Genomic DNA, 15,557 nt, shown 5'->3' with positions numbered 1-15,557 from the left:
AGCCAGGGAGATCACATGGACTGGCAGCCAGCTTCGGAAAGAGTCATACAATGCTACTTTGCCTGTTTGTTCTCATTTACTTCTTCCCCTTCCATGGAAGACAGCCCAGCAGAATCTTTATAACTGGTCTCATCCCTATCTTTCTTGTATTCACAGGTCCTCTGTCTTGGTCAATGTGCCACAGAAACCACTTAGGCCTAGTTAGGCCACCTACTCATAATGGAGCAATAGATGCAAGAGTCTGTAGTAGACAATGTGCACACTAAATAAACCTAACACCAATGACATCTGGCTGGCCTAATCTTTTCATGGTGATTGCCAATCCAAAAGAGTAACGTCTTGCCATAGCCTTCGTGTAGGACTGGCAACACAATGTACAGAACTTGCCATAGCTGGTGCCTTCTTGCTTGCCTCGGCTATGCCATGGATCCTGTCCTAGCCCTCACATGTTGGCGAGATAGTGACCTAGGTATGATGAAACACTAGCAGGCCCTAGGACATGAAGCCAAGTGCTCTAGAATCACAAGTACCTCAGCTGCTTAAAGGCACAACCTTAAGTTATAAGTTGACCCTTAATATCATCAATCACTGACTCCTCTTGTTACAGCCTGATTCCATTGCTGTCATCTGTGTGCATCTTAAGATCTCCACATTGACACTGAATGCATGGTGTCACACGGGCTTGCAAAATCACATCAGAGTGCTCACCTAGCAGCCCTTCATTTACAGTGCTTTGGCAAGCACATGTCAAAGATAGTGGCAAGCCCAAACTTCTCACAGATCATTCATTGCAAGCTAGTATATCTCATTAGGGTTGCACACCCCCATACACAGCTAGCCCCTGCTACACTCAGCTAAGCAAACAGTCAACTCTCATATACAGATGATGAGGGCCTTGGCTCTTGGGCTAACATGTTAGTCATGTTAGCTGTCAGGGAGGTTACACTAGGATGCTGGTACGACTACATGTTAGTCATGTTAGCTGTCAGGGAGGTTACACTAGGATGCTGGTACGACTACATGTTAGTCATGTTAGCTGTCAGGGAGGTTACACTAGGATGCTGGTACGACTACATGTTAGTCATGTTAGCTGTCAGGGAGGTTACACTAGGATGCTGGTACGACTACATGTTAGTCATGTTAGCTGTCAGGGAGGTTACACTAGGATGCTGGTACGACTACATGTTAGTCATGTTAGCTGTCAGGGAGGTTACACTAGGATGCTGGTACGACTACATGTTAGTCATGTTAGCTGTCAGGGAGGTTACACTAGGATGCTGGTACGACTACATGTTAGTCATGTTAGCTGTCAGGGAGGTTACACTAGGATGCTGGTACGACTACATGTTAGTCATGTTAGCTGTCAGGGAGGTTACACTAGGATGCTGGTACGACTACATGTTAGTCATGTTAGCTGTCAGAGAGGTTACACTAGGATACTGGTACGACTACATGTTAGTCATGTTAGCTGTTCAGGGAGGTTACACTAGGATGCTGGTACGACTACATGTTAGTCATGTTAGCTGTCAGAGAGGTTACACTAGGATACTGGTACGACTACATGTTAGTCATGTTAGCTGTTCAGGGAGGTTACACTAGGATGCTGGTACGACTACATGTTAGTCATGTTAGCTGTTCAGGGAGGTTACACTAGGTTGCTGGTATGACTCTCTGAAGGCTGGAATGGGAATTGGATGTACTCATGTCTTCACTTGTAGCTGAAAGTCACTTCAGAAATATAAAGGTCAGAGTATATTTAGTGATGATTACAATAGCACCCACAAGTCACCTAACAAAAGGTTCACCTCATGGAATCCAAGGCAAAGCTGTGTTAGAAGTTAATACCTAGCCTGCCATGTCACAATTAATGATTGGGAAATATTGAGATGTGAGGGCATAGCAAGGCCCTTGGCCTGACTAGCTCAGGGCTAGTCATGTTGTCCTACTTTATGTAGGTACATAGAAAACAGGCAGATTATTTTGTATGTTTCAACTGGTAGTAGCTGTTATAGCCCTTATCATATCTGTGGCCAACCTTAAAGTATATAGTCTGAGGACTCCCGGGGAGACAAACTTGCAGAATGGCTATTTTCCAAGCAGAGTGGCCACCTTTCAGATCTTTTCTGATTTAAGACCCTTGCTTATCCAAATGGATCAAATCAATAAGATATCATATGGGTAACCCACAGGCATAACTTCAATAGATAACAATACTACACATATACCTGTGTTTATTTTTAACACATTTTTATTAACTTTTAATTTTAACATAACTTCATAATTTAAATTACAATATATTAAAATTCACACCAGTGCTCTCACTCATACTACATTCACACACATTACATCACCTATCACTAATACAACAGAATTTATCTACTGCTAACAATATTAAAATACACACACATACTAAAACTTAGATAGCACAGTATTTTCTATTATCAACAAGTATCCCAACCTATTGCCCTTTAAGTTGTTTCACTATTAATTCTAATTCTTTTTATTCAGTATATATTCCTCACCAATTGTAAACTACCATAGTTCCCTTCATGTTCCTCACAAATTGTGAGTTTACAATTTGTGAGGAACATGAAGGGAACTATGGTAGTTTACAATTGGTGAGGAATATATACTGAATAAAAAGAATTAGAATTAATAGTGAAACAACTTAAAGGGCAATAGGTTGGGATACTTGTTGATAATAGAAAATACTGTGCTATCTAAGTTTTAGTATGTGTGTGTATTTTAATATTGTTAGCAGTAGATAAATTCTGTTGTATTAGTGATAGGTGATGTAATGTGTGTGAATGTAGTATGAGTGAGAGCACTGGTGTGAATTTTAATATATTGTAATTTAAATTATGAAGTTATGTTAAAATTAAAAGTTAATAAAAATGTGTTAAAAATAAACACAGGTATATGTGTAGTATTGTTATCCAAATGGATGCCAGGACTGGTGGCCAACCTAGCACAGTAGCTGTCCTATAAGAAGAGTCTCCTATGGTGTTAGAGCATTTTGGACATTGTGGATACTAAGACCCAAGCAGGTGTGTTGATAGACACTCACTCATCAGCTTTGTGCATACCAATAAGGCTAGAAAAGGTGTTGTCAGCTGATGACTTTAGGAGCCTACATCCAGCCTTTATCTAAAGCCTGGCACTGTGCTAAATATATAGGGCAAATGCTCCCAGAGGTATCCTCTGGTAGGCATTATGGTGTGTTCACTTTCAGTGTTATGTAGAAACTCAAGCATTTAAACCCACCTGAGGGCTGGAGATGCCCATGTGTATAACTCATACATTTTAGTTATCATATATGCTTCTGACAAATGTCTGTCATGCTAACAGGTGTATGTAATGTTCTGTGAGGAGTAATGACTCAGATGACCTCAGTAGCAAGAAGAATCAAACTTGGCACAGATATTATTGATGGTTGATGATGAACATGCAATGAACATCCCATTTGGGCATGGGTAGGTAAATACATATTGGAGGTAGCCTGTACAAAACAATATCAAAACAGGACTGTGGGTCTGTGTGCATCTGGGTAAGTGACGTGCTGTGTTAGCCTATATCAGTGTCTGGGGGTGATTTAGGGCTAGTTGTTTCCTTGCTTACTACAACAATGCATACACCAGAGCATGCACTGTATGTGTGCACATTTAGCACACACTGGCTTTTGATCCCATGAAGCCTGTGCTTCCACTCTTTACGATGGATGTCTCAGATAGGTAAATGTGTTGGATGGGGAGAAAATGCCCTCATGCTTTGTTACCTAAGATTCCACCTTGGCCTGACACTATTTATTCCTAGAGTTGAGATGGGGGGTATGAAAATTGGCAGTGTCTGAACTCAGATATGCTGTGGCACTTTGCCAGATGAGTACATATCTGCCTGTATTGTACACCTCCAACCCCCCTGCCACTGATACCTCTAACTCTCCCACTCAGTACCTGGAGTGGGCCTATTTGTATTTGGGGGTGTGCCCGTTTGGAAGAGTTTCAACTGCCAGGAAGGCTGTGTTATTTCTGTTGGGTTTTTTTCTGGGGGGGGGGGGTTTGAGATGATACCCACTGAATTTGGTGACGCTGGGATAGAGGGAAGAGGGAGGGCTAATCGCGCACTCATGTCAGCTAATATCAGGCTCTACTGATAAATGGGTTGGGGTGGGCTCTGTGCCAATGTGTTGATCATAGCTAGGGGCAGGGGTTAGCAAGGGTCCAGCCACCAGCGCTATCAGAGATTGACTTTTCGAGACAGTGACCTAGTTAACCATTTATCTATATAATATATCCTGGTTACTAGACACAGAGCCTGCCACACAAGGCCACCTCACCTGAGGCTTACTCTGCCATATGTACTAGCTGGCAGATTAGGCCTACAAATTATCTGCCCTATGTAGCAGCATAAGTTTTGGGTGCATAGAATAAGTGGCAATTTTATACAGCTGATTATAGGAGTCAGGTTCTGCTACTAACTGGAACAACATCACTATGCAGCCTCATGATTATGCATCTCTGTCTACTTGCAACCTTCTCCAATACCATGTCAGCTGCTGTGTGATAACTGAGGAGGAGTCATGGAGTTGTGTAGGATAGAGATTCCCCACTGCCCAAGAGCAGACAGCTATGAAGCCTACTGTTGCCTGGGACCAAGATCATCCTTAACTAAGAGGTATGTACAGATCCACAACCCAGGCCAGTACAGGGGTAGGAGCCACTCTGTTGAAGTCTGCCTGGTCCCAGACAACAGCAGGCCTCATTGCTGTCTACTCTTGGGCAGAGGGGAATCAGTATCCTACACAACTCCATGACTACTCCTCAGTTGTCCTACAGCAGCTGACATGGTGTTAGAGAAGGCTGCAAGTAGATGAAATATTTTTTGAAGTGTATGACTTGAAAAGGCTTGGGGTAGATTTTCAAAGGGGTACGCGCGTACGATATGCGCGTACCCCCCGAAAACCTACCCCAAACCCCCCTGCGCGCGCCGAGCCTACTTTTGCATAGGCTCGGCGGCGCGTGCAAGCCCCGGGATGCGTATAAGTCCCGGGGCTTGATTGGAGGGGCGTGTCGGGGGCGTGCCGCGAGTGACGCGGCGTTTCGGGGGTGTGCTGAGAGTGACGCGGCATTTCGGGGTCGGGCCCGGGGGCGTGGTCGAGGCCTCCGGACCAGCCCCCGGGTCGGGTGATGGCGCGCCAGCAGCCCGCTGGCGCGCGCAGATTTACACCTGCTTTCCGCAGGCGTAAATTTGCCAACAAAGATGGGGGGGGGTTTTAGATAGGGCCGGGGGGGGGGGGGGGGGGTGGGTTAGGTAAGGGAAGGGAGGGGAAGGTGAGGGGAGGCGGAAGGAAAGTTCCCTCCAAGGCTGCTCCGATTTGGGAGCGGCCTCGGAGGGAACAGGCAGCCCGCGCAGGTTGCACAAATGTGCACCGCCTTGCGCGTGCCGACCCCAGATTTTATAAGATACGCGCAGCTACGCACGTATCTTATAAAATCCAGCGTACTTTTGTTCGCGCCTGGTGCACGAACAAAAGTACGCCCGTGCGTACATTTATAAAATCTACCCCTTAGGGTTTTTTAGTGCCTTTTAAGTAGACTGTGGACACAAGTTAGGGGCCCAAAGTAAAGTTTTGTGGGGTGATTAGTGTCACTTCACTTAACACCACAAAAGTTTGAAATGTAGATTATATACTCTCTCGGCCTGGCACCTGCAGCTGCACATTTTGGCACCGTACAAATCAACAAGAACTAGAGTTCTATGTACTTTTCAAGTTGGCTTCTGAATAAAGACTTATGTGATGCCAGCATTTGGTGTTAGACCCAGAGAGAAGGCCCATTGCATGGTCAGAGGTGATATATCTTCACCAAGGAAGAGGCCAATGTTTGTTATTGCTGCACTATGACATTCACATAGCCATACAACCTATTGGTCACCAACAGAGTGAAGACATAGCAACACCACCTCTAGCCAAAAATTTCTACCCCTATTCCACTGGACAGTGCCTGGAGGTGAATACTAGCTAGATGGTGGCCATCTCACATACATGCCCATTTCCCCAACACTTAGCTAAGAGTATGCTCTCTGGAGAAGGCAACAAAAGCCAACTGTAAAGCTCCACAGTAAGGAATTTCCTGTTTTGCTCTTGCTAATTCCTTGGGAGCATACAAGCTTACTGTTTAATGGCCTAGGCCATATGGTCTTGCATGTGAGACATGTGCCTAGCTGCAATGTCCAATGGCATTCTAGCATGCAAGGTCATGTGGGACCCTTCACACAAAAAACACATATAATGACACAACCAGATAGTTAATCCACTTTGAAGTGCTGAAAAAAGTACAAAAAGCAGAATATAAATCTAAATAAATAAATTATAGTCAACAAAATCAAAGTAAGTCACCATCTTTAGTATTTACATTCTGAAAGAACAAGAGATCAAATAGCACATGACATTGTAACTGAAATGACAAGAACGTTTAGTATAGAACTGTACATACATATTTACAAACAGCAACATGACACATGCAGTATTAGCTTTTTATCCTTTTGTAAAATAATGATTACAGCAAAGAACATAGAAAGTGGACGTGACAAGCCAATAGCTTCAGTACAGCTCTAATGTTAGAGCTGATTCTAGCACAACTATGTAATGGCAAGCAGAAGGCCCAGAAAGTCCATGAAAGAGGACACTCAAAGGGGGGGGGGGGGGGGGGGGGGGGGGGGGGGGGGGGGAAGACAGCCTAAGGACCACAGCAGCAAAGTTCAAGTAGAAGGCCCAGACAGTTCATGTTGAAAGAGTGCACTCAAAGGGGGGGGACAGCCTAAGGGCCACAGCAGCAAAGGTCAAGCAGAAGGCAGCAGGATCAGGACTGGAGAGTGCAGCATGGAGGCAGCAGCCCCAGGAAATGACACAGCAAGACCAGCTGATGACATAGCAGTATGGAGGCAGCAGCAGAATGAGAAGACACACCAGCAGCATGATGAAAAGAAACATCAGCTGCAGGACCAGGAGATGAGTCTTCTCCCATCTAGCCGGCACAGGAACTCTGTAGTGAGGACTGGCCTGGCTTGTTTGGACAATTCATCTTTCAGTGAAATATGAAACCCTTTAGAAAGATTACTACTTGGTGTGGGGGGGGGGGGGGGGGGGGAGGCCTCACGTGCCTTTTCCTCACCTTGGCTTTTGGCTGGTTGGGGGTGGCATTTGTTTGGAGGGCCAACCCTTGTGCCATCCTGATAGCCGGAGACTGCTGTGTGGAGTAGACTCCTGGAAGGATGGGAAGACACTGATGGAGGATTTGGCCATCTTTGAAAGAGCTGCATGATAGCAGATGTCAGGTTGTTGACAGAGGTGGCAACAGTGGTAATGATCTGCGTTACTGCAGCTGTGTGTGCCTGCAAGGAATTGGTGGCCCTGATGTAAGCCTTCCTTAAATGCACCAGCTCTGCCTATTTATGGTGCAGTTGGAGGCCATACCTCCTCTCGATGTGGTCAATGGTTTCATGACTCCTCACCACCACTACCATCACCACTCCTCCTCTAACACACAAAGAAACAGACAGACAAACTTGACAAACTAACAAAAACTTTCACACACAGATAAAGACAAGAGACAAAGGTAATGGGAAACAGATAAGAAACAAACAGGACACCTCATCTCCAACTACCAACTCCTAATTCACCTCCTCTCCTCTCTCCCACTCCTGACAGACCCTCAAAGAGGCAGATGCAGGAAGCCTGTATATATAAAACAAAAAAATCTACGTGATGCGATAACATCCAGAACAGACGGCCCATAAACCTGTCATCATATGTATCACTACATGGTGTCAATGCATTCCTCATATTGAGGATACAGTTGTTTTGTTAATTTTTCTTTCTTCTTGACTGCTCCTTTGTTTTCCCCCTCCAAGTTTCATTTCCCCTGTTAACATGTAATTTTCCATGCCTTTTTCGTTCTTTGTAAACCGGTATGATGTCCACAACTAATACCGGTATATAAAAAAATTTTAAATAAATAAATAAACATACCGCAGGTTTCACAACTTTTAAGTGATATTTTCTTAACCACACCCCTTTTTTTTTTTTTTTTAAATCGCAGATGGTACTCAGCCATATTTCTGCTTTATTTATAGAAATTTTATGATTCTAGGCCCAAGATGGTAACTTTATAACAAGTGTGCAGGTGCCCATTCCCACATGCACAAGCAGACATATGCTGGAATTTTAAATTATGCATGCAGTTGAACTCTTATGATTTAAAATATGCCTACCGTGCGTATGCGTCTTCCTAATTTTAAGCGGTTACTCAAGCAAACATACTTCACGTTTCTTCCTTAGGACTTTGTCAGCTTTAACACACACAGGTAAGCAGATTTTAAAACATGTTTGTGTGAAGGACATTCCCAGTTTTACCACTTAATTCACCAGTTTATCTCGAGGTCATCCAGACCATCTGGTTCCTTAGCCTGCATGTCCCCCAGTTGATCCAGACCCCTTGCTCTGTCATGTTACGCCTAAAATGTGATTTCTGCAGCCTTATACCTCATCAGGTGTAGCAGTAAATACATACGACTAACAAGCCACCACATACTGCAGTCGTTGGATTTAAAATATGGATTTACAGCCTAGGTGTTCCATGATGGTTTCTTTCATGAGCCTGCCTGGACCTGAGTAAGCCAGTCAGGAGGACTTATGTAGATAATGATGTTATGCTTTGCAAGAGCTAATGTGCAGACCAAGACTCACTCAGATCCAGGCAGGCTGGGCGAGAGTACATTGTACAAATCTCATCTTTGTGTACCTTTCCTCATTCCAAATCACATCAAATGTTCACTGATGTGTACTGTGCTGTTCTTACTTCTGACTGTGCATGTAAAACTGGCCCCCAAACCCTAGACCACCTCCAAAACCTCACCTCGAGTTACTAGTTGACCCTCCTACAGTGGTATAAATAGTTGACTAATATAAGAGCCTTATAAAACGTCTCTCTCTCTCCCTCCAGGAGCAGGCCAAAACATGGAAATGCCTGTTTGGGCACTTCACAAGTTGCAAAGTGAAAATATTGAAGGTGCAATAAATTTAACGTGCACTGCCGTATATGAAGCGGTAAAATAGCATAAATTGCGCTAACTCAAAAAAGTTACCCTAACTGCACCCTTTTTCTCTTTTTTTATCCTGGGTGCTATTCATGTGAAATTTATAGCAAAACTAGCGGTACCCGGCCACGCGTTGCAGTGGCAGAGTCAGGTTCTTTACCCTCCCTCCCCCTTCCTCATTTATCTCAGTCACTCATCCTCCTCCTCCTTGGTCACTCACCCCCCCCTTCCCTCCCCTGACCCCACTCCAACTCTCTCCCCTCACACTCACCTCTCCCCTCATTCTCCCTCCCCTGACACTCACCTCCCCCCTCATTCTCCCTCCCCTCACTGTCACCTCCCCTCACCTACTGCCTACCCTTCAGATCAGAAAACCTTTGTCTTTCTAATTCTGTGGGAACCCCCCGACCCCAAACCCCCCCCCCAATCCCAACCCTTTAAATCAAATAATAACCCCCCCCTCCTGCCCCCTCCCAAGACCTGGGAAATTAAAATTGTTGGTGCTACATGTGGTCTGTCCCTGGGCATCTGTGCGCGTTATGTAGCCAAATAGGGGAGTGCCTAACCAAATTTGCACTTTCAAATTTGTTTTGTGATCTGGGGAGGGCTATTTTGGTGCGTTCCCGAGATCGTGCAAGTTTAGTGTATGTATTTGTGTGTGAACCTCCCCCTTCCCCCAAAAAACAACCGTATGAGAAAAGTTCTCTTAAACTAACCACCCCACACTCTCCTGCCCCCCCCTCCCCCAGCCCTGCGAATAACAGTAGCCCCCCCCCCCGCAGTTGCTGAATGAATGAAACCTGCCCCCCACTCTTAACCCCTCCCCAAGATGTTCGCAATAAATTCATTACCACCCTCCACCCTCCAACCTCCAGACCCCCCGAGACCTGATAAAAATGTCTGTCGGTGGAGCGGACGTTCAGGAGCGGTGTATTGGCATTGGTCCGTCGGCTGCGAGCACTGAAACGGGTTCCGATGGCCCTTTGCCCTTACTATGTCAGTGGGGTGGAGCAATGGCAGCGGTAGGTCCTCTGACATAGTAAGGGCAAAGGTCCGCCAGCTGCCAGTCCTGAAAATGGCGCCGAGGGGCCCTCACCCTTACTATGTCACATGGGCTACTGCCGCCATTGGTGTCCCCGAGTGGCATAGTAAGGGAAAGGGCCGTCGGCGCCATGTTGAGTGCTGGCAGTCGACGGCAGTAGTGCAGCAGATGTGTCCCGGACCGGTCCTGGCCCCTCACTGGAGCCTCCCGGACTTCTGTCAGGTTTTGTGAGTGTTGTGAGGGCCTGGGAAGTAAATAAATTTGGCATGTGTGGCAGGGGGGTGTGTGAGGAGGGTGGTTTTGTGTGTGTTGGGAGGCTGTGGGAAGTAAATCAATTTGGCATGTGTGTGGGGGGGGGGGGGTGTGAGGAGGGTGGTGGGTGTATTTTATCTGTAAAGGAAATAGTTATCTTCCAGCGAAAAAAGTGCGCGAATGTGTTAAAATGGAAGTGAAACGTGGACCTGGACTGGCGAAATGATTAGTGTAGCGTGTGTTAGTGTAAGGTGTAACAGATGGCGCTTACGTCCAGCAGATGTCGCTGTTTTCTCAAAAAAATTTTTAAACTTATTTTACCTGTCACAGGTGTAATATCTGTAATGTAAGTACAGAAGAACCTTCCTGTATGCGAAATGAAGGTTGTGTCCAAATTTGAAAGCAATCGGTTCAGTGGTTTCTGAGATTAGGTATTTTGTCCAAACTATTTAACATTTTTATTTATATAGATGATAAATCTAGGCCTAAGCTCTCAAAGTCATTCACAAAAAGAAGTTAACACTGATTTTGACAGGGCTAATGAATAGGGAATTTCAAATTTATAATAATATAAAATGCAAGTTTCAAGGCTTCAGTGGAGAAGACGATGTGCATTCCAAAAAAAGCACGTGGATCACTCATTTGACTTAAAGATGCTTACCAATAAAAGCCTTATTCAAAAAAGAACATTTCCCCATTCTGTGCCAATGGAAACAAATCTTTATTTGACAGGGCAATAGTCTTCATTTTATGCTCTGAATTTTCAATTTTGCTTTCCTGCCATTTTGAAAATATTTTTAAAAATAGCCCATTATTTCAGTCCAAATATATTAATAAATCTAAATTGTTTTAATGTTTTGTTTCATGGTCCTATTCAGATTAGTACAATATAAGACTTTTATTAGAAAATTAGAAAACGTACATGCATAAACTAAAATTGAAGGAACAGATGTCAACTCATGAGGCAAAGTTATACTCAAATGCCAAGACTGGTGACATTAATACAGCAGTAAAATGGTACTGTCAGATGATGTCACCCAGTTATGTGACTGGTGATTCACCTCCTCGTCAGTGAACTACTTATTCTATTGACAAAGACAACTTCTCTTTTTGCCTCTATGCCTACAAACAGTGCTTCAATCCCTCATTTTTTCTGGACTGGATTATTGTAATAGTCTTTACCTAGGCCTACCTGATTCCATCCTAAAACCTCTGCAGCAGATTCAAAATGCTGCAGCCCGGTTATTAACAGGCTCTCCAATGAAACAACATATTACACCTATTTTGTTTAAATTACATTGGCTTCCAATTAAATTTAGAGTTAAGTATAAAATCTTATCTATAATACATTTGCTGATAAATAATCAAGACTCTACTTGGTTATGTACTGCATTGAGGCTTTATAAACCAACTAGGAACCTCAGACCTGCCAACGGTTAAGGCTTGCAAGACTTAATATAACAAGAGAAAGAGCCTTTTCCATAGCCGGTCCCATACTTTGGAATTCGCTTCCAAATGTTTTGAGACAAATCACTAATCACAAAGAATTTTAAAAATCATTAAAAACGCACCTGTTTAAAGAAGCATTTGCAGGACTAGAACAAACGAACAAATAATAAATAAGAACTTCACATATTCAAGTTTATCCACTGCTGATATACTGTTCAATGGAACTTCTCTAATTTTAATTTATTTCTTCTGACTGTTTCTTGGTTTTTTGATAGTTTTAAGTATAGGAGATTTAAAAATGTATGGAGATATATCTAGAACAGGTCTAAATTACAAATTGTATTTTTCTCAAACTTTTTATTGCTTTTTACTTGTTCATGTTATTTTATCTTATTTTATTTTTTATTTTTAGTTATTATCTCCTATAATTTTTCTTTGGCAACTTGTGAACGGTTTTGGTCAATATCCATTGTGAAAGACGGTATAGAAATGGTTTTAAATAAAAAAATAAAAATAAATCTCTCTTATTTTACTGATTTCTTTCCTATATTTGCACACAGAGGGTAATTTTATTGTGAGTATGTAGAATAAAGTCTGCATGGACAGTATATTTATGTGCAGACTTTACCCTGAATTCTGAAAGCAAATTTCTCAGTGCACATTAAAGTAAGTGCAAAGCAGACTTGTGCATGTAATTTTATGCGCACTCGGCCCTAATTGATTTTCAAAATGCCACATACATACAAAATAAGTTTGGAAGTATTTCCTATGATCAAGTTATGGTATGTAACAATGACTCCCAAGATCACTTGTTTGCCTTAAATCTGTACATATTGGGGCAGATTTTCAAAGGCTACGCGCGTAACCCGAGAAAAATCTGTCCCTGCGCGCGCTGAGCCTATTTTTCATAGGCTCGGCGGCGTGCGCAAGCCCCGGGATGCGTGTATGTCCCAGGGCTTTCGAAAATGGGTGGATCAGGGGCGGGGCAGGGCGGTGAGCGTGGCGGTGGGCCGGGGGCATGGTGGCGGGCCGAGGGCGTTCCCAAGTCTTCCGGCACAGTGCCAGCTGGCACATGCAAGTTATGTGCATGTTATAAAATCAGGTGTAGATTTGTTCGCGCCGGGTTGAGCAAACAAATCTACGCCCGCGCGCATGTTTGAAGATCTGCCCCATTTTGCATTGAAAAAAAGGAGAAAATAAATAAGAACTTTTTATCCACCAATATCAAAGTTTTCTTATTACTGTGCTCCAGTATCACAATCACCTGGGGAGGAAAGGGGAAGAAGTAAATTCTTGTTTTCATCTATTTATACTCATGAGCAAACCAGCATCATCAGCTTCTCTCGTCCCACTTTAAACTGAATGTAACTCTTCAGTGTCATCATGATTCTAGTACAATATTTCAGTTGGGGCCAGAATACACATTTCTTTCTTTGCAGACTCAAAGACTGTTGTTTCTGTGGTGCAGGTTGTCATACCTGATTTTCATCCTGCACCTCCATGCTGTACTGGGGCCCCGTCTGTACCTCGCTGATTTTCTCTCCAAGGAGGAAGCCCAAGCGAGTCATGAGTGTATTTGCTGCCTCATCTACGGATGGTGGGGGTCCCAGCTCTGGATCAGTTTCACCTGCAACCACAGGAAAAAAAACAAATAACTTGTATTGGTTATTTAATTGAGCACCTCTGTACAATTAAGGTAGTCACTACATTAAATAATGAAAAAGATTAATCAGGAGGGAGAATATGCAATCTAAATGAGCTAACAAAAAAGTGATCACCCTCTCAGAGAAAAATGTTAGATTCAAAATGGAGGAGCTCAAACAAAGTTACTCAAACTAGTGCTGTGAGGGAACATAAACCAATGAGGATCAAACATCCATGCCCATTAAAAGAAAAGACTAATAAGTAAAAGCCACAACTGTAATTTCAAGGAGAACAGATGAGAAAGCTGAAAAAGAGGCACGGCTTGTAGCAATCAGTGGAAAACTTCATGTCAAGCTTCTGCTCTCTTCTTTGATGAGAATTGTGGCCCATTACAACTGGACAAAAATTCTTGGCGATCTGCAAGTGTCAAAACTCACTCTGTCAAACCATGTCTACTACTACTCTTCAACATCACAGAATAATGGCAATAACTGGATAGTCAAAAAATGACCATCTGTCTTCATGGCCTTGTATGAAATTTATTTACATACTTTACATACTAGCTGGTGAATTTCTTATGATTACATTAACTTGCTGTTTATTTTTAATCTAAATTTTGTCTATTTATATTGATAATTTGTTGCCTGATTATTTTGTTTTTGATTTAAATTTATCAATTGTTGTACCTTGCTTTGTGCTACCTGAAAAAGTGATTCACATAAACAAAATGATATGAAATATAAAGTTGCACATTTAAAGCTTGATTTTCAAAAGCATTTACATGATTAAGACTTTACCCGGGTGAGCTTTTGAAAATTACTACTATATATGTCACTGAATTATCAATAGGTTTACCCGTGTTCAGTACATGATAGTATGTTACATTTACATGCGTTAACTCCTTTGAAAATTCACCTGTTTGAGCCTAACTTTAAAACCATTAGCAGTACTGCATTTGTGCACATAAGTGGATGTATGTACACTTATCCTAGTATTTTATAGAATGTGCAGTGGGTTGTTGCACAATTTCTAAAATACAGCACAGTTCTGCTCTTGAAATATGTGCATAGATTTCAGTGCATGCAAATAATTCCAATACAAGAAATTACTTGTTGTCTTTACCTATTTTATAAACATATGCATGTACATTTTACAAGCGAGAAAATACATATTATGTATGCATAAAAGCCCTGATTTATATATAGTGACAAGTATTTTATAAAGTATGCACGTATACCGTTTTGAAAATACTTTGTTGCACGCATATTTGAAATAAGTTTGCCAATATCTCCACCAGTTCTCCTACAACTTCACACTGAGCCACTCCAAGTTCAACCAGACCTCCCACCCAAAAAATTGCAGACAGACTCTGATTTCAATTGCGCTAGTCAATTAGCAATTATAAAATTGTACAAACAAGTTGTCCAATGTACATACATAAATCTCTTATAAAATACCAATAACTGCACGAAGATTGCCCCTTTTTTGCACACGTAAAATGTGTGCATGAAATAAAAAATATGCATTTACTTTTTATGTTTATAAAATAGCATGTATGCGAATATAGGCTACCTACCCATGCATATGCTATTTTTTGGCATAGAACTCCTTTGAAAATGTGCTCATCAATACATATTTCTAGACTGCTTCCCACTATTTTTAGGTGAAGGTGGTTTACAACATTTTTCAAGTATTTTAAGTCCTGCCTGAAGCAGCTCATGCTATAACTATTGTATTTTAAAAGTGCTATGCACGCCAAAGCTGGGAAATGCGCGGGTAACTCAAGCTGGCACGCGCTGTGCATATTTTAAGAACTGAGCGAATACGCGCGTATCTCCTGTTACATGCACAAATCTAAAAGGTCAAAAAAAGGGGCAGGGCATGGGCATTCTGGGTTTGTAACCTGAAGTCTGCGCATAAGTATTTACGTGCACAGGCGCGTGCCGGGCCCTCCTACCGCATAACTATTTCTGCTATAGATGGTGTGTATAGATGATAAAAAAAATCCCCCAAAACCAAGCTAGTCAGTGTGGTTTTAAAGGTGGGCACTAACAAGGTAAAAGGGAGGCAAGTT

General features: G+C 42.6%; 1 protein-coding gene across 3 annotated transcripts in view; it reads right to left on the bottom strand.

Annotated features, from left to right (window-relative positions):
• TANC2 (tetratricopeptide repeat, ankyrin repeat and coiled-coil containing 2) overlaps positions 1-15,557 on the bottom strand; it is a 1,188,344-nt gene that overhangs the window by 360,619 nt on the left and 812,168 nt on the right. For all 3 annotated transcript variants that reach the window (XM_029572386.1, XM_029572387.1, XM_029572388.1), the window contains one exon: positions 13,318-13,466. In XM_029572386.1, coding sequence (XP_029428246.1) covers positions 13,318-13,466 — 149 coding nt within the window. The remainder of the gene's footprint in view (positions 1-13,317; positions 13,467-15,557) is intronic.

Source organism: Rhinatrema bivittatum, chromosome 12 (genome assembly GCF_901001135.1).
Source record: "Rhinatrema bivittatum chromosome 12, aRhiBiv1.1, whole genome shotgun sequence".
NCBI lineage: Eukaryota > Metazoa > Chordata > Amphibia > Gymnophiona > Rhinatrematidae > Rhinatrema > Rhinatrema bivittatum.
Note: the sequence above shows the minus strand (reverse complement) of the source record. Positions and strands in the feature narration are given on the sequence as shown.